Here is a 19,460-nt window from a genome sequence, read left to right on the forward strand (position 1 = left end):
GAGGGAAGGAAAGAGAAGGGAAGAGTAAAAGAAGCTATTCGGATGAGCTAGGAAAGATGCTGATACCTATTGTGAGTTTTTGGTTTTTTTTTAATACTAATGGCTAGCAAGCATCAGGTACTTCTTGCCAGATGTACACAAGATACTTTCCCTGTATGTACACATTTATTCCACACTGCCATACTATGAGGAGTAGGGACTGTTAAGAAAACAGAAACTAAGAGGCATTAAGTAATCAATTTGCCCAGTGTCACCCACTTGGTAAGTAAAGGAGCCAGAATTTGCAACTTGGTCCATCTACTGCCAGAACCCATAATGTTAACTACTTTGGAATACAGTATTTGCTTGGAAAGTATATCAAGTTCTCTCATGGGTAAGCAAGAGAGGGTAGTCACAAACTTTGGAAAGTGAGTGTGAAAAGATTGTGTGATTCGAACAGATGGAAAAAGAGTAGCCTTTTTATTGTTAACATATGGTTGATGGTAAAATCATTTTTCCTTATGTTATTTGTCTCTCAAATGACTTGCCTAGCTCTGACTTTACTTCTTTCTCATAACTTGCTTATAAGCGTCCACTAGGAGAAATCTCCGTATTTGTACAAGAAAGAATCTGGAAGTGGCTTGAAAAAAAAATGAGCCTGTTAGAGCAGCTGGGAAATTTTCAATGGAAATCTAGGTCAGAGCAGAGACAGCAGACCCTTGGGAACTGTTAAATACCTTCTCAAAAGGAGGTGGGGAGGGGAGGGAGAGGGACTTAAAAGAGGACTTGGCAAAAACACCACGGGCCTTTCTGTGCTGTTCAGGCCTCTTTCTGACCAAGCTTGTCTGGGGCACCAAGGTTAGGGTATCAGAGCTTTCCTTTTGTTATATGTTTCTCTATTATTTAAGTTGGGTTTGAGAGTTTTGTTGCTATTGTGGGAGAACATACTCACTTTCTTCTAGGAATGGAATAAAAACTCAATGTGTGGATGAGAGGAATGAGAGTATAGACTCTGTATAGAATATAGGCTAACATTGTTTGAAAAAATACAGATGGATAAATTTTTTAACTCTTCTAGTCAAGCAGTATCTGTTAATAATTATAATTTTGTTTTTCAGTACATATTTGTCTCCTTACTCTCCAGAGATTCAACTTACAAACTACTGAAATCAGTGTGTGGACACTTAGAAGTGAGTATGACATCTCTGAGCCTCAATTGCTGTCTCTCTTCTGTATTTCTTAGTTTGGGAGTTGATCTGGTTTTTCCATTTTGTAAAAATAATTTTTTTTCAATAATTTCAGAATACAGGTATTGGCAATGGTCCCAGTCCATCTTCTCTTGAAAACAGTTTCCGGGCAGACCGCCCTTCATCTCTGCCTCTGGTGAGTTGCCTACAAAATGATCAAAACGCAAAAGAAAGTAAGAATGTCTCAAAATGGCACTGCTCCTTACACCATGACCAGGGTGTGGGAGGAACTTAGGACCATGGTGTCTGAGGCAGAGTTGAAGAGGGCATTTATGTCCTGAAGGAGAGAGGACCATAGGAGGTCATAAACTTATTCAGGTAATTAAAGAGCCATCCTGCAAAAGAAAAGAAACATGTTAGTTGGCTGACTTGGCCAGTCACAGGTCCACAAAGGTATTCATCAAATCTTGATGGATTTATCAGTGTTGTTTAGAGGGATTCACCAATTTATTTGGGGAGGGCATGATTCAGTCCCACAAGTCATCAAACGTTTTCTGCGTTGAAGGCACCATGTTAGCATAGTATACCCATAAAGACACCAGGAAAAATCAAAACTAGTTCTTACCTTCAAAGATTTTACAGCTTAGTAGATGTTGAGGGATACCCAGATATAACTGTGGAAGAGGAATAACTAGAAATAATTGTGGAAGAAGAAAGCTGTAATGCCCAGGTGAAGGGCAGAGAGATTCTTGGATTCCCTTAGACTTTTTGACTATAGAGTAAATCTCTAATGGGAAATAGCTCCCCCCATATGTATAAGATTTATACCTGAGATGGTATAATATAAGCCCAAGAAGTCCCAGCCATATTGTTCAAATGGTTATTCCTGAATTGATGATTGTTAAATGTTTTAATACCTTTGGTGAAGTGGGATGAGCCCAGAGTTTCAACATCTACACATCTTTATCTTTTTTTCAGAGCTGTTAAAAAGTACTGGGATTGAAAACATGTTCACACAAAAACCAGAATGTTCATAGCTGCATTATACATCACAGCCCAAAAGTAGAAGCAACCCCAGTACCCATCAGCTGATATAATGGATAAATAAAATGTAATATATCTATATAGTGAAATATCATTTGACCATAAAAGGAAGAACTATCAATACATAATTCAGCATGGATAAATCTTGAACACATTTTGCTAAGGGGAAGATGGCAGACACAAAAGGCCACATATTGTATGATTCATTTATATGAAATGTTCAGAATAGACGAATTCATGGGGACAGAAAATGCATTAGTGGTCACCAGAGGATGAAAGGAGGGAGAAATTGGAATGACTGATAACGGATAAAGAGTTTCTTTTGGCTGGGAGATGGGCATATCATGAAATAAGGCAGGGGTGATGGTTGTACAATAATGTAATTATTCTGAAAACCACTACATTGTATACTTAAACCAGTGAATTTTATCTCAATTTTTTAAAAAAAATCTACCTTAAAAAACAGTGAGAAATAGGATAACACACTTAAACGATTTGGAATCCATCAAACCTGGTTTCAAATCTCGGTTCCAGCCAGCTGAGCTATGCCATCAGGCAAGCTCTTTTAATTACTCTGACTCAGCTTCTTCATCTGGTAAAATGCCAAGCTCCTTACATGGCTGTGAAGATTAAATGCAGTCATGAAATCATATGTATGGAGCTTTGCATACTGCCTAATCTATGGTAGGCATTCCATTAATACTTATTAAATTGAAGAGATTTGAATTGTTTAATTTTCTTTCCCCTATAAATTCTTGCATGAAGTTGCAATGGCTGTTGAAATGATCAAGAGACAGCTAATTGAAGGTGAAATGTTGGTAATTTGCTTGCAGGCCATGTTTCCTTTTCTTCACTTGGTCGCTAAATAAATTGTGAAAAGCTCGCCTAACTGTACCTTTGCCTAATCGCTTAATTGTACTTTCACTGGCACATTTTAGTGATGCTTCTTGTCTCTTCATTTCTTAAGCACTTTGGGGAACCAGTAGGGTACACAGCAAAAGCATCCCACTGTTTCCCAACTCCACACTTCTGTATAACCCTTCTGTCATTTAGAAGTATGTTACTGACCGTGTTTTGATTTGTTTGAGGGAAGAAAAAAGCTAAAACTTTCCCTCAGTGTCCAGTTTGCTTAAGCCATTTTCCCTTTTCTGTTTCCAATACCTCTGTTAAAACTGTAATTTGAAAAAACCTTTCTCTGCATTTGCTGTTGTTCAGTAAGTCACATTTGACTCTTTTGTGACCCCACGGACTGCAGCACACCAGGCTTCCCTGTCCTTCACCATCTCCAGGAATTTGCTCAAACTCATGTCCATTGTGTTGATGATGCCATCCAACTATCTCATCCTCTGTCGTCCCCTTCTCCTCCTGCCCTCAATCTTTCCCAGCATCAGGGTCTTTCCCGTTGAGTCAGCGCTTCATATCAGGTGACCAGAATATTGAAGCATCAGCATCAGTCCTTCCAGTCAGTATTCAGGGTTGATTTCCTTAAGGGATTGACTGGTTTGATCTCCTTGCCTTCCAAAGGACTCTGCATTTAGAACATACATTTAGAACTTTCTAGCTACTTTTTGGCTATATATATGTATTTCAGTCACTTTTTCTCATTACAAAATGCAAATGAGACTTCTCCAGCTTTACCTGGAAGCTATTCTGTCATCAGCATTCCAGTTTTTTCCCTAGACATTTGTTGTTTCAAACAAGTTGGCCACTGTGTGTTAACAGAATTCTGACTGCCCAGAAAATCAGTAACCAGATACTCTGATCTGTTATGGGGTAATCCTTCCTTATTTGTATTTTATAGGTCAGGCCTAAGTGAAAGGCCTACATGTTGAATAAAGGATAATGGGCCTCTTTGCATTTCGTTATCTCCCTTCAGGATTTCAACGATGAATTCTCAGATCTGGATGGAGTGGTGCGACAAAGAAGGCAAGACATGGAAGGATACAGCAGTTCTGGCTCTCAGACCCCTGAATCTGAGAACTCTCGAGGTCTGGGAGATTTTTGTTCTTTATTGAAACTTAATTCTCCACAAAACATTCTTACCTCAACCAAAAACAAAAAAACAAAACCAACCAATAAACAACACATCTTCTGCACTTACAGTTAAAACAGGACTCTAAACAAAGGGTAGTTTGAAAGTTCAAGGGAAACGAATTGCCTATGTGGTAAAAACCCATATCCTTTATATGCATGTAACAAATGTCTCTGAGAATGCCCTGAGGGTCCAGTGGTTAAGGCCTCACAGTTTCACTGCAGAGGGCCCAGGTTCAATCCCTGGTTGGGGAACCAAAATCCTACAAGCTGTGTGTGGGGGGGCGGGGGGGGGGGGGGAGGGGAGGGATCATCTCTTAAATAGACATGATATTGGAGTGGTCGAAAGACAGAAAAATGTAATATTTTCTTACCTCTTCTTTATAATATTATTAATTATTATGGCCGAATGATCCCCATGAGTCAGTGGGATAAGGACAAACTGCCTCTGTATCGTTTTATTTCTTATTTGCTTAAACATTGGATTTCATCCCCAAACCACTCAACCAGCTTGTGAGAAGATCCATTTATATTCCCGACCATTATGTATGTATTCAGGGATTGATTTGCTTTGTGGTTGATCCTATGTGTGTAGATGTACTGGAGGGAAAACTTACCCAGCCCTGTTTCATCTTGGTAGATTTCCATGTGACAGAATCCCAGACAGTTCTGAATGTCTCCAAGGGAGAAGCAAAACCAACTCGGGCAGATCCCCTTGTGAACAGGGTACCTGAGGGAAAAGCCAAGAGTCTCCCTGGGCATGGTAAGGAATGGATTATGATGGCAGGCGGGTAGTGGGGGCGTCTGCTTGTAACTTTAAAAGTCCTCATGTTTCACTTTATGACTGCCTTTCCTGTTGCCTCTCCTCCCTTCCTGCTGTGGGTCTTTGCATATTAGTTCATTTATTCACTCAACAGACAGTACCCAGTTCTGTGCTTTACTGTAAGGGACGCAAAGATGAATAGCTTCTGTAGAGGACCTTTCATCATTCTGAATACATTGAGACTATGATTCAAAAATTACCCATAAAACTAAATTATTTAATTATTATTTACTGATTCTTATCATAACTGGTCACCGGTTGTCCCGGTAGGAGATCAGGGCTGGGGTCTGTATTGTTCACCAGTCACTCACTCTATCCCAAGGCTTGGCACAGAGAAGGCTCTCAACAAATATGTATTGAATGAAACATGTGGGAAGGAATTGTAACCACTGATTGAAATGAAAACTGGAAGGCTTCAGAGAGTATTTTCTCTGATTCCTACTGCCTGGAAATAATTCTGTCTCTCAAGTACTTCTTCCCTATAGGGATACTGCTGCATGAAGGAGCTTTGTTATCACTTTAAAACATATATTTTGTTTTCCATTCAGCAGGTCAGTCAGAAACCACTGGACTCATACCCAGAGTAAAGTCTGAGAAATGTCCAGCTCTCCACCATATTCTTATATTCTATGCAGTTGTGTAAGTAAATGTATTTACTGTGAATGACTTAAGACTTATATATTACTGTTAATGAATGACTTAAGAAAATGATTCATTTCACTAAAGGAAAAATCTCTTCACGTTGTCGAGAGCCATGAATCTCTAATGCCTCTAATGTGACCCAGATCTTTCCAGGGGCAATTTTCATCTCCTACTTCAACATGTTTTTCCTTAAACGTAGGTCACATTTTCATATTCACCCTTTTTTATTTAAATAAATAGTGCAGAAGGGAAGAAAGAAGAGCAAAATATGCCAGATCCAGCAGAGGACTAAGTTCTGAGTAGATACTCTTAGTAGAGAAATTGTTGCCTGAAATATGACGCATCTTTGTTCTTGTTTATTTTCTTGTCTATCTAATGTCCTCTGGTTAGAAATCAAAACAACTTTAAAATGTCATCCCCTTAAAATTGGACAGCTACAAGTAAATTAATGAAGTTAGAACACACCATCTCACCATACACAAAACGAAACTCAAAATAGCTTAAAGACTTAAACATAAAACTCCTAGAATAAAACATGGGCAAAACATCCTTAGCAATGTTTACTTAGGTCAGTCTCCCAAGGCAATAGAAATAATAACAAAAATAAACGAATAGGACCTAGTCAAAAGTTTTACAAGCTTTTGCACAGCAAAGGAAACTGTAAACAAAATTAAAACCCACAGATTGGGCAAAAGTATTTACAAATGATGTGACCAACAAGGGCTTAATTTCCAAAATATACAAACAGTTCATCCAACCCAACAACAACAAAAACACAGCCAACTGGTAAAGAGGCAGAAGACCTAAATAGAGAGCTCTCCAAAGAACAGCTACATATGGCCAAGAGGCACATGAAAAGGTGTTCAGCACTGCTAATTATTAGAGAATTGCAATGCAAAACTACACTGAGGTGCCACCTCACAGCAGTCGGGAATGGCCATTGTTAAAAAGCCCAGAAATGCTGGAGAGTGTGAAGAAAGGGGACCCTGCTACACTGTTCGCGGGAATATAAACTGGTGTAACCACTGTGGAAAACAGTATGGAGTTTCCTCCGAAAACTAAAAAGAGAACTACCATGTGATCCGGCAGGCCCATTCGTGGGCGTATCTCCAGACGAAACTATGATTCAAAAAGACATGCACTCCCATGTTCATAGCACTATTCACAGTAGCCAGGACATGGAAGCAACCTAAATGTCCATCAACAGGTGAATGTATAAAGATATGGTGTGGGTATATATATATATATGCAATGGAATGATTCTCAGCCATAAAAAAGAATGAAATAATGCCATTTGCAGCAACATGGATGTAACTAGAGATTATCATACCAAGTAAGCCAGAAAGACAAATATCATTCTGCTATCATTTAAATGCAGAATCTAAAATATGACACGAATGAACCTATCTGTGAAACAGAAACAGACTCATGGACACAGGGAGAAGGCAACGGCACCCCACTCCAGTACTCTTGCCTGGAAAACCCCATGGATGGAGGAGCCTGGTGGGCTGCAGTCCATGGGGTCGCACAGAGCCAGACACGACTGAGCGACTTCACTTTCACTTTTCACTTTCATGCATTGGAGAAGGAAATGGCAACCCACTCCAGCGTTCTGCCTGGAGAATCGCAGGGACAGGAGAGCCTGGTGGGCTGCCGTCTATGGGGTCGCACAGAGTCGGACACGACTGAGGCGACTTAGCAGCAGCAGCAGCACCATGGACACAGAGAACAGACTGGTAGTTTCCGAGAGAGAGAGAGTGGGGGGATGAAGTGGGAGGTTGGGGTCAGCAGATGCAAATTATATTCAGTTATAAAATATAATTGTATAGGAGAAACAACAAAGTCCTACTGGATGGGACAGAACTATATTCAATATCCTATGATAAACCACAGGATAATAGAAAAGAGTGTTTAAAAAATCGAAAATATTTTTAAAGAATATTAAAAAATATTAAAGACTTTCTAAAAATATAAATATATGTATAACAATCACTTTGCTGTACAGCAGTAATTAACACAACACTGTAAATCAACTGTACTTCAATTTTTAGAAAAGTAATCCCCTTCAATAAAACTCAGGCGTTGACTTTTTTTAACTTCCCCCTCAGCTTCCACTCTGTAACCAGTTCTTCTGAAAATAGCCTGACCCAGTTCTAGGCTGTTCCTCACAACAGAGGAGGATGTGCCCGGTTTGGTTTTCAGATAAAGCAGGGAATTTGTGAGTCACAAAACCAGATACTCACTGGCCAGGACTTCCGACAGTATCTGGTGGGAGGAGGAGCCCCAGCTTGACAATCTACATTGGCTGGCTTTGAGTAAGACTCCTAAATGGCCATTATTTGTAAACTGAGGGACTAGAGAATTTAATCAGAGAAGGCAATGGCACCCCACTCCAGTACTCTTGCCTGGAAAAATCCCATGGACAGAGGAGCCTGGAAGGCTACAGTCCATGGGGTCGCTGAAGGTCGGACATGACTGAGTGACTTCACTTTCACTTTTCACTTTCATACATTGGAGAAGGAAATGGCAACCCACTCCAGTGTTCTTGCCTGGAGAATCCCAGGGACAGGGGAGCCTGGTGGGCTGCTGTCTGTGGGGTCTCACAGATCGGACACGACTGAAGCAACTTAGCAGCAGCAGCAGAGAATTTAATATCCTAGTTATAAAGTTTGGTGCAAGCATCAGTCTGTTGAAAAAAAAAAAATGACCTTTTTAAAGTCTCTGTAGCCAAGTTATTTTGGTAAATACCTTGCCTCAAAGGTACAGAGTTCATATTTATTGCTTTAGGAACATCAGTCAGGCCCTGGTCATTAACCTATTGATGATTTCTCTTTTATCCCTTTCCAGTGTCTGTGCACTGATCATCTCGACCTTCTACATGAGATACAGAATTAATACTCTGGAGGAGCAGCTGGGGTCACTAACCTCCATTGTGGACACCCATCAGACTGAGTAAGTCAGTTCCCTCCAGTGCTGTCTTCTGCTTGCCTTTCACATTGGTATAATGTTTGACCTGAGCGTGGCATCCTTCTGGCAAGCATTAATTGAGGGTACATTCTGTATGAGACGTTTTGCTAAGTGTACATGTAGAAAATAAAGAGGTAGGTGGGCCCTGGAGAAAAAAATGAAAGACCTGACTCTGCATGTTTTTGAGTTGCTATAGTGTTGCCAGCAAGAAGGCAAGAAACAAACCTAATTTTACATTATCTTGTTCTCTTATCCTAAGCTCCATTGTGACCTTGGCCCATTTATTAAAATATTCAAGTTTATCTTTGTAAAATGGCAGTGAGTCAAGTCATTCATAAAAAAGAAACAATTCAAGTAACTTAGCACATTTCATCATTTATAGCTCTTTATAGGAACTCACTTATTTATAAAGCTCTTGACCTCTATGAAGATCCATGTGACCAGTAATTAGCTGAATGTGTCTGTAAAGATTTTCTACCACAGTATTTTTAATAGGCCCCAACTAATTTAATCTATTGACATAGCGGTCTTTCCTATAAACCCATTTACAGGAGGATTTTGACACATTCCCTAAAAACCAAAATAAAAGCATACTGCTAGCTGAAGTTTTAAAAGTAGAGATATTTCTTTATAGAGTATGTACCATGTGCTAGGGACACTGTTGCAATAGACACTTTCACACACCAACAACGTTCTCTCATTATATCTTCGCCATAACCCTAAAAGATAGATGTTATTCCCTCCTTTACAGATGAGAAAATTGAGACTCAGAGAAATAGTTTGTAAAAAAAAAAAACAAACAGAATCAGGATTCAGGTCTATATGACCATAGAAACTTAGTCTGCCAGTGGTTCCTTGCATGTAAGGAATAGCTGAGAAGTGAGTCAGTATATTTTCATTGTGTATCAGAATCATCTGGACAGCTTATTAAAATAGACTGTAAGACCCATTCTCCAAGCTTCTGGTGCTGGTCTGGGGTCTACACTTCAAGAACTATTATGCTATACCATTCTGGGGCCTTTCTTGACACTCTTAACAGTTACCTAAAAGTTTTGTTCTATGGCTTATGTGTATGCTGTTACACAGATTATTTTGGTGTCATGAACATACATTTGAACCAGTAATAAGAAGTCTAATGAATGGTTTGGGATAGATTTATACCCTGCCCTTACTCTCTCCCATGTTGTTCAGAATGTTAATAATACACCTAGAGCTAGGAGGTGACTCTACATTACTGTAAACTGTTAGTATTAGTTCACTATCGTATAAGTGATATAAGTGATTTTATTAGGGAAATGTACCTCCTGTCCTGTTACCATTTAATTAACTTGGTGACAATGAGGGGCAAATTCTATTAATGAACGTCAAATGGGATATTTATTCTGCTATTTAGATAGTCAACCCAAGAGGAGGTAACAGTCTGAAAAACAATCATTTAAAAGGAAAATCACAGAGGTCAGGGACCTCATATGACATGAGGTCAGGGAACATCTATGATGGGAAAGTCTGTTAATAGAGTGATTGAACAGAACCTGAATTTCCTCTGTATCTTTCTTCATCCAGGGTCATCCATCCATGCTGCCCAGGTAGCTAAATCCACACTTGTAATCTGCTTTCATTGGTAGAGAACCATTTTTTTAAATATATACATTGTACTAGCTTTGTTAGTGGGTTCACAGCCTGTGGACTGTCAGAATTTCATGTGGATAAGTCAGTACCTTGAGTCTCAGATCCCTCGTTTAGAGACCAAAAGATTTCACCAGGTACTTCCCTGCTGGTCCAGTGGCTAACACTCTACACTCCCGATGCAGGGGACCAGATTCAGTCCCTAGTCAAGGAACTAGATCCCACATGCTGCAACTAAGAGCCAGTGCAGCCAAATAAAATTTTTTTTAAAGATTTAAACTCAGTTTCCTTTCTGGCATATAAGACTTTGACACTATGGATCAAGGTTAAAGAAAAAACTATTTCACCTCTGCTCAATGAAAAACATGTTTGCTTTCTTAACATTTAGATAATCATCAATAAGTTACCAAGTATCTATGGCTCAAAAATGGATCCTATGTAAAATAAACTAGACCAGTTAATGCCATCTAAAAACTTCACAGCTTATAACAAGCATATGAAAAGATGCTCAGCATCACACATTATTAGAGAAATGCAAATCAAAACGACAATGAGCTATATCACCTCACACCAGTCAGAATGGCCATCATCAAAAAGTCTACAAGTAATAAATGGTGGAGAGGGTGTGGATAAGAGGGAACACTCTTTCATTGTTGGTGGGAATGTAAGTTGATACAGCCATTATGGAAGACGGTATGGCGATTCCTTAAAACACTAGGAATAAAACCACTGTGTGACCCAGCATCCCCACTCCTAGGCATATACCCTGAGCAAACCAAAATTGAAAAAGACACATGTATCCCATTGTTCATTGCAGCACTATTTACAATAGCTAGAACATGAAAGCAACCTAGATGTCTAAAGGTAAAGAATTGTGGTACGTATACACAATGGAATATTACTCAGCCATAAAAAGGAACGCATTTGAGTCAGTTCTAATGAGGTGGATGAACCTAGAGCCCATTATACAGAGAAGTAAGTCAGAAAGATAAAGATAAATATCATATTCTACACATATATACGGAATCTAGAAAAATGGTACCGAAAAATTTATTTACAGGGCAGCAATAGAGAAACAGACACAGAGAATAGACTGATGGACATGGGGAGAGGGGAGGAGAGGGTGAGATGTATGGAAACAGTCACATGGAAACATATTACCATATGTAAATAGGTAGCCAACGGGAATTTGCTGTATGGCTCAGGAAACTCAAACAGGGGCTCTGTATCAGCCTAGAGGGGTGGGGTAGGGAGGGAGGGGGATATATGTATACCTATGGCTGATTCATGTTGAGGTTTGAACTATACTTAAAAAAAAAAAAAAACAAAACTTCACAGCTTAAATTAAATTACAACCAAGAAACAGAGGAGAACAAACCATGGTGCTTGACCTTAACATGAAAATCTGATCGGTGGTTTTTGAGCAGTTCTCCAGGAAAATGTATACATATCTCTAAATGTCCTACAGTGTTAGCTGGTATAGGACCCCAGTGGACCCCAGAGTAAGAGCCCATTTCTTTAATACTCGAGTGGTTAATAGTAAATACATCAGTTATATTACTGACAAGGGCAATTACATTTATATGGCAGGTCTCAAGGAAGGAAATACAGAAGTCACATACATCAACAGAAATTTGATTAAAGACAGGCTCCTCTGTCCATGGAATTCTTCAGGCAAGAACACTGGAGTGGGTTGCCATTCCCTTCTCCAGGGGATCTTCCCAACCCAGGGATCAAACCTGGGTCTGTTGCATTGCAGGCAGATTCTTTACTGTTTGAACCACCAGGGAAGCCCAAACATTATGAAAGTTCTAGTATAAATGATTGCTTCTCCCATAAACAGTACGAATATGACTGAGAAAAGCAATACTCCTTAAAAATGCATGCCATCATGGACAGAGAGAAGGTATCAGCAGTTAATAAAAGGAGTCTAAGAAACCACATGCTTGAGAATAATTGATTCTTGTTTGGAAGCCGAGGTACAACAATTAGACAAAAATAGCTTAAGAGATTTCCAGCTGATCTTTGTAGAATTAGTCTCCTAAACATCTAGTCTGGAGTTGTGGATTACTTCAGGGCCTTTCTGATGTTAGCAGGTTAAATGCACACTGTCTTCTATTATAACCTAGTTTTCTGTTCAAATAAATTTAAAATGTGTTCATTCCACTTGTTTCTTTGCCATTCCTGCCCACAGTAATTTTTCTCTTGGTTCTTACAGACAGACAGCACCATCTGGCCTGGGGTCACAAGTACAGTTAAATGTGGAGGCCCTGTGTCAAGAGCTTACAGCTAACATAATGCGATTAGAAAAGGTGAGTGCTTTCTTTCCTGTGTTGGGGCAGTCACTGTGCTTACTGCCTCAGTCAGTCCGTTCAGTCACTCAGTCATATCCAATGCTTTGTGACCCCATGGACGGCAGCACGCCAGGCCACCGTGTGCATCATCAACTCCCAGAGCTTACTCAAACTCATGTCCATTGAGTCAGTGATGCCATCCAACCATCTCATCCTCTGTCGTCCCCTTCTCCTCTCACCCTCAATCTTTCCCAGCATCAGTCTTTTCAAATGAGTCAGCTCTTCGCATCAGGTGGCCAAAGTATTGGAGTTTCAGCTTCAACATCAGTCCTTCCAATGAATATTCAGGACTGATTTCCTTTAGAATGGACTGGTTGGATCTCCTTGCAGTCCAAGGGATTCTCAAGAGTCTTCTCCAACACCACAGTTCAAAAGCATCAATTCTTCGATGTTCAGCTTTCTTCACGGTCCAACTCTCACATCCACACATGACTACTGGAAAAACCATAGCCTTTACTAGACAGACCTTTGTTGGCAAAGTAATGTCTCTGCTTTTTAATATGCTGTCTAGGTTGGTCTTATTGCCTGGTGACAGTTTTTATGCTAAGATTCCTATGAACAATGTGTGCAGCTTATGACTATTTATAACGTCAACACATGCATTTTGACCCTGAATCCTCTCTTTCCTGCCTCTGCTTTGGGATACAGGTTTATGTTGGTACTATAGGCCCCCTACCACCGTAGGGCAGGGGTTACACACACATGGGTGTGCAACAGGCCATTGAAATGGCTAAACCTCACCAAGGGATTTTCCACAAAGAAATAGGTTTCAGTTCATTTTCCTTGTTATTAATAGTAGATTTTGTGGTTTTCCTCCTTGGTTAGAAATTATCCTCTTGTCCTAGGCCCCAGGGATAAGTGATATCTGACATGGAGCTCCAGGGAGGGACACTGTAGGGGGAGTGTCCTGACCAGAGAGGTGGAGCCCCAGCTCCACCCAGGCTCGCTGTCACCATTCATAAAATATTTGCATTCAGTCTCTGTAGATGTCATTGTTTCCATCTGACAAAATGATCAAAGTTTCAAGTTAACTTACTCAAGGAGGCAGAGCCAGAAAGTTGACAGAGCTAGAATTTGAGCCAGGTCTGACTCCCACATTTGTCCTGAGAAGTCCTCTGCTTTACTGCTCCCCAAAAAGCCAACCTTCTGCTTGGGGATAAGGTCACTGAAGAGTGAGGCAACCAGAAGAAGATGGTAGGGAGCCAGAAATATCCTGAAGTTAAACCTTGTTAACATTTCTTATCTCTCCTTTCACCATGTCTGTCCCTTCCCATCTGATGCTTTGTTTTGATCCTTATCTCAGGAAAGGTTTAGTGAATTATTCAATTGTAATTGCTGCCACAAATGCTTGGTATTTGGTGGATTTCCATAATAGTACAGTTATGCTTACTTGGGAAGAAACATAAAACACAGATGAGTCAAATTAAGTTTGTCCTGTGATACCAAATGGTATCTAGCACTTAACCACTGAAGTATGGAGAGCAAAGGAGTCCACAGGTTTCTATTCTAAACCAAGGCGTGACACATAATTCCCACTGAACCACTGTATCAGTGGGCAGACTCAGACATTTTCTCTTTGCGATGCATAATCAAGCTAGAGAAGGTATGGAGTAGCAACCAGAACTGTTTTCCTTTCTAAAATATTAGTTGCTAGAATTGAAGATAAAATTTCTTTGATGAAATGCTTAGACATGTTTAGAGCTTCCCTGATAGCTCAGTTGGTAAAGAATCTGCCTGCAATGCAGGAGACCCCAGTTCAATTCCTGGGTTGGGAAGATCTGCTGGAGAAGCAATAGGCTACCCATTCCAGTATTCTTGGGCTTCCCCTGTGGTTTAGCTGGTTAAGAATCTGCCTGCAATGCAGAAGACCTGGGTTTGATCCCTGGGTTGGGAAGATCCCTTGGACAAGGGAAAAGCTACCCACTCCAAAATTCTGGCCTGGAGAATTCCATGGACTATATCGCAAAGAGTTGGACATGACTGAGTGACTTTCGCTTGAGACATGTTTGACTTCCATGCTGACCTGGAGAATGGAGAGGTAATTTTCTCTTTTGTTCATGCTGGCACATGGTGATGTTCTTTGGACTGGGAAGCATGCAGAACCCAGCCACCCTCTTGTGCATTTCTTCCCATTCTCCTGTGAATCCTGGCAGGGACAACACTTTCTGTAATGAGGGACAGGAAAGCAGGAGAGACAGCTGGTCACGTCTTGCGCAGAACCCAGCCTCTCGGCTAGGGTGCCAACATAAACCTGTGTCCCAAAGCAGAAGCAGGAAAGAGGGGATTTAGGGTCAAAATGCATGTGTTGACTTAGTTGCACACGTTGCTCATAGGAGTCTTGGCATAAAAACAGTCACCAGGGCACACCTGTGTGCTTGTTACTCAGGCTGTACCCCCCAGCCCCTCCCTCCCCAGAGGCAGGCTGGTGATGACACAGCAGTGCATGGCGGAGGTGGAGCAGCTATGGGGAGGTAGGAGCCACGTCTCAGCTGTTTCTACTCAACACCAGCAACTCTGTTTTATTCTCCTGCAGGGACTGGTCATGTCTCGGCGTCCTGATCTGCCCGCTTATATCTTACCCATTTCTGTTCATGGCATCACTGCCCTTTCAGTCATTCTTGTGGGAAATTGAAGGATATTTTAACTTCTTCCTCTTTTTTTGCTTGCACAAGACTTTGTTCACTAATTAGTCTATCTTCAAATGTCTCCTCAGATTTTCTAATGTAGACCATCTTAGGCCATTCTGGCCCCCTCCCACCTCCTAGACTGAGTGTGAAGTCAGATCTCATGGTTTATATTTACATTTTCCTGATTAATACTGTGGTTGAACATCATTTCATATATACTCTTCTTATGGATTTCCTTTTGTAAACTGCCCATTTATCTCCTTTGTTTTACTTTTGGGGTTTTTGTCTTTGTAGGCATTTTAAATATTTTGTATATCAGGTTTTGTTTTTTTTTTTAATCATTTCTTTTTCTCCCTTCCCATTCCTGCTTGTCCATTTATCTTTGGTCCGATGGGATAGGTAGGGAAGATGTGAAGTAATAATATGGGGAATGAAGGCAGTGCCCTCTACAGGTAAAGAAGTAAATACCTATTTTCTTAGCACTGGAAGTGGCATTAATGTCGGAGCAGTACCCACTCCAGTATTCTTGCCTGGAGAGTCCTGTGGACAGAGGAGCCTTGTGGGCTGCTGTCTGTAGGGTCGCACAAAGTCGGACACGACTGAACCGACTTAGCATGCATGCATGCGTTGGAGAAGGAAAAGGCAACCCAGTCCAGTGTTCTTGCCTGGAGAATCCCAGGGATGGAGGAGCCTGGTGGGCTGCCGTCTATGGGGTCACACAGGGTCACACAGAGTCAGACATGACTGAAATGACTTAGAAGCAGCAGCAGGGCAGAAGAAAAAGCATAAACTTTTTTATGGAGTCAGATATCTGTTCTTTTCCCTACTGTGCCACCTACTGTGTGACTAGTCTTGTTATATAGTGTCTCAGGCCCTTACCTTCGCGTAGAAAACCTGCCTCTGTGTGTGAACATGTGTGTGGTTAAGGTGAGCATACATGAAGTTCCTGGGACATACTTTTTCGACCTCTTCCTCTCCATTTACTCTGTGGATACCAGTAGGACATCACAGAATATTCTTGCAAATGAAGACTGTGTTCTCTCTCTCTTGTTCCACAGAGTTCCCTATTCCCTTCACAGGATTGATCCTTTAAAACACCCTGCTCTGGATTCTTTCAAATTCATTTACCCAAACATTTACCAAACCCATTTTCAATGCCCAACACTATCCTGGGCTTGAGATCCACAGATCGTCAATGTCCTGTGAAATTCTGTCTTCTGGGAAATGTTATATTGTGGTGTTTGTCCGATTCAGACCATCCCATGGGCTTTGTCAAGGACAGTTTCCCATTGCCTCTGAATGCATTTGGGTCACACCTGGTGTTGCCAGGGTTTTTGTTCTATTTCTCTTAGTCTCTACTGACATTGTCATCTTTGTGCCATTCTTTCATTTTTTGCCCTATCTTTTTTCATTTTGAAGTGGACTGTCAAACAGTTTTGTGCCATGGTAATGCATTTATTTGCCTGATCTAAATTTAACCCATGGGTAGCTTTTAATTCAAGGTAGAAGAGATTAATCTCAAGCATTATATGAACCATAGCAAATACGCCGTTACTATATACTCCACTCTATGGAATAACAGGAGCTTTTCTCTCTATTATTTCAAGATACAAAACAACTTACAAAAGCTGCTTGAGAATGGTGACTGAAGCTCGAGCCATGCCATACCTCGCACTTCCCTTCAAGTAGGTGCTCCCGGGGTGTTCTGGTGGAGTGCTCCCTGCCGGCCAGAGGAGCTAGCAGGCGGGCAGCCTCTCTTGCCCTTGGAGGTCTCAGGCTCAGGAAAGGGGGGAATGGGGAATAATTCTGGTTCCTGTGCAATAAAAGTTGACCTCGACTCTCTGAGGAAGTTTTCAGTGCTGCTGCCTGAAGGAAACAGACCCGTCTCTGGAGGTCTCCAGAAGGGCCCAGCGGACACTTGGATGATTGTGGTTCAGCAGATTATTGTGACTGTCAGCAAATATATTCCACTCCAGCCTTTTCAGCCCTGCCCATCAGCCTTTTCTCTCATGAATCCACCCCTGCCTTAACCAGCCTTCAATGGAAGGGATATATCATGTGCCAACCAACTCGATACAGTCCCTTAAAGAATTTGCCATGACTTTCCAAAAGGGCAAAAAAAAAATCTCTGATGGACAAACTTGCTTCAGACAAGTAACATTTGAGTTTTGGGTTTTTTTCCCTTTCTGATATTATGTTCTGGTTTAAGTTACGTGTGTATCTTAACTTCTCAGCCACGTATTGGCAAGAAAATCAGGCAAAGCTGATTAAACTATCCCATTTAATGTTTTGTTTTGTTCCTCTCATTAATACTTAACAGGATTCTCACCCACCCCATGTCAAGAATCTGTGAGACTTGAGACTAAAGTACTAAGTTTAAACTAAGACTTTGAAACCAAAACTAATCTTTAAACCAAAAAATATGATAGTGATTTGATACTGGATGGAAGATACTGCATTTTTAAGATTGTAGGTGGACTGTGTTTGTTTTGAAACAGGATGTCTATAATTAATGGTGAAACCCATCAGCATGATGATAGCATGCTTTTCTCTTTTGCTGACTAAAATATATAACTGGTGGTTTGCTAACTTCTATTTACCATATGGGTTGGCTGGTTTTTATTAATAATTATTTAGGCACCCTAAGATTTGTTAATATAAAAGATATTCTGTTTGTCTATAATGCATTTTATAATCATTTCTATGAAATGTATTTTGTTTAATCAGATAAGCTAATAAGTGAATTGGTTACATCATTTGTGTTTGTTAGCCTACTGGACAGGAATTGTGCCTGGTGCACCCCTGGCTTTTAATAAATACTCATTGGTTTAAATACCTTGCTAACACTGTCTTTTGTCAGTCTGAATTCTTGTAACTAAGACTTTTTAACTGCTTTTTAACTGCTTCTCGTCTCTCTCTACTACTTCCAACTCACCCATCCTCCTTTCCTCCACTTGCAAAAAAATTGATTTAAGTTCTTATGTTACAACAATATGGGGAAAGAAAATGAACTTTGTTATCAGAACATCAATGCATGAGTCCTGGGTCCTCATTTTTGAATTATGTGACTATAAGCAAGATATTTGGTTATTTTCCCCCATTTTGATGAGGATAAAAGTACCAAGGGAAAGTGTCATTGTGAGAATTAAATGTGATGATCTTTCTAAAGCTGATGGCCTTGTAGGGCAAGAAGTATACTCTTTTAGTAGGAACCGTATTCATTTTTTCTTAAAATGTTTGCATATCTGACAGTCCGGTGTTATCAAAGTTCTACATCAGTGTTTTATAGTTAAAACCATTAAAGATTCAAGAGTGTCAGCCACCTCTGGAGAGAAATTTTGCAACTGTGTTAGGAGCCTTTAAAAGTTATTTCACTAAATTAGTAAGGCTATCCAGGAATTTATCCCAAAGCAATAAGAGATTTCCTCAAAAATGTACATATAAGAATATTCTTTGAAGCCTCAAGGGCAGAACATTAGTGATATCTACTGGATAGTAGCAGAGCACTTAAATTATATCACTGTTTAGAGTGGCACTGTCAAAAATTGGCATAGAAAATAGCATTTTAAAAGGTAAGCATTATGGAGGTAATATAGAGATAAGAGAACTCTCCTACACTGTTGGTGGGAATGAAGATTGGTGCAGTCACTATGGAAAACAGTATGGAGATTCCTCAAAACACTAGAGCTACCATATGATCCAGAAATCTGTCTCCTGGGCATATATCCAGACAAAACTCTAATCCAAAAAGATACATGCACCCCTATGTTCGTAGCAGCACCACTCACAATAGCCAAGACATGGAAACAACCTAAACATCCATCTACAGATGAACAGATAAAGATGTGGTCCCTATATACCACAGACTACTACTCAGCCGTGAAAAATGATGCTGTTTGTACAACATGGATGCAACTGGAGATTATCATACTAAATGAAGTAACTCAGAGGAAGAAAAATACCATATGATATCACTTACATGTGGAATCTAAAATATGACACAAATGAACCTATCTTCAAACAGACTTACATAGAGAATCTGTGATTAAAAACACTGTTTAGGTGAATAGAAATTACCAGTCTTAACATATGGAAAGTAGACATGATTATTGATCTCTCAAGCTCTGTGAATATTGAAGATATTTTCCTAAATATACCTAATACTCCAAGGCATTTCCCA

The 19,460-nt window shown here is 40.3% G+C and overlaps 1 protein-coding gene and 1 long non-coding RNA gene across 7 annotated transcripts in view; one reads left to right on the top strand and one right to left on the bottom strand.

Moving 5' to 3' along the window:
- The window catches only part of GRAMD3 (GRAM domain containing 3), a 122,815-nt gene extending 104,689 nt beyond the window's left edge, over positions 1–18,126 (top strand). For 3 of the 6 annotated variants that reach the window (XM_013965354.2, XM_018050697.1, XM_005682696.3), the window contains 8 exons: positions 1,098–1,169; positions 1,282–1,362; positions 4,087–4,198; positions 4,882–5,004; positions 5,613–5,703; positions 8,554–8,658; positions 12,518–12,611; positions 16,888–18,126. In XM_013965354.2, the coding sequence (XP_013820808.2) occupies positions 1,098–1,169; positions 1,282–1,362; positions 4,087–4,198; positions 4,882–5,004; positions 5,613–5,703; positions 8,554–8,658; positions 12,518–12,611; positions 16,888–16,929 (720 nt within the window). In that variant the 3' untranslated portion in view covers positions 16,930–18,126. The remainder of the gene's footprint in view (positions 1–1,097; positions 1,170–1,281; positions 1,363–4,086; positions 4,199–4,881; positions 5,005–5,612; positions 5,704–8,553; positions 8,659–12,517; positions 12,612–16,887) is intronic. The other 3 variants (XM_013965356.2, XM_018050698.1, XM_005682697.3) reach the window with 1 other exon arrangement.
- Positions 2,339–4,921, bottom strand: LOC108636381. Its single transcript, XR_001918325.1, has 2 exons — positions 4,859–4,921; positions 2,339–2,830 (listed from the first exon to the last, which is right to left on the bottom strand). It is a non-coding gene; the product is annotated as an uncharacterized LOC108636381 (long non-coding RNA).

The sequence above is a fragment of the Capra hircus genome, chromosome 7 (assembly GCF_001704415.2).
Source record: "Capra hircus breed San Clemente chromosome 7, ASM170441v1, whole genome shotgun sequence".
Classification (NCBI taxonomy): domain Eukaryota; kingdom Metazoa; phylum Chordata; class Mammalia; order Artiodactyla; family Bovidae; genus Capra; species Capra hircus.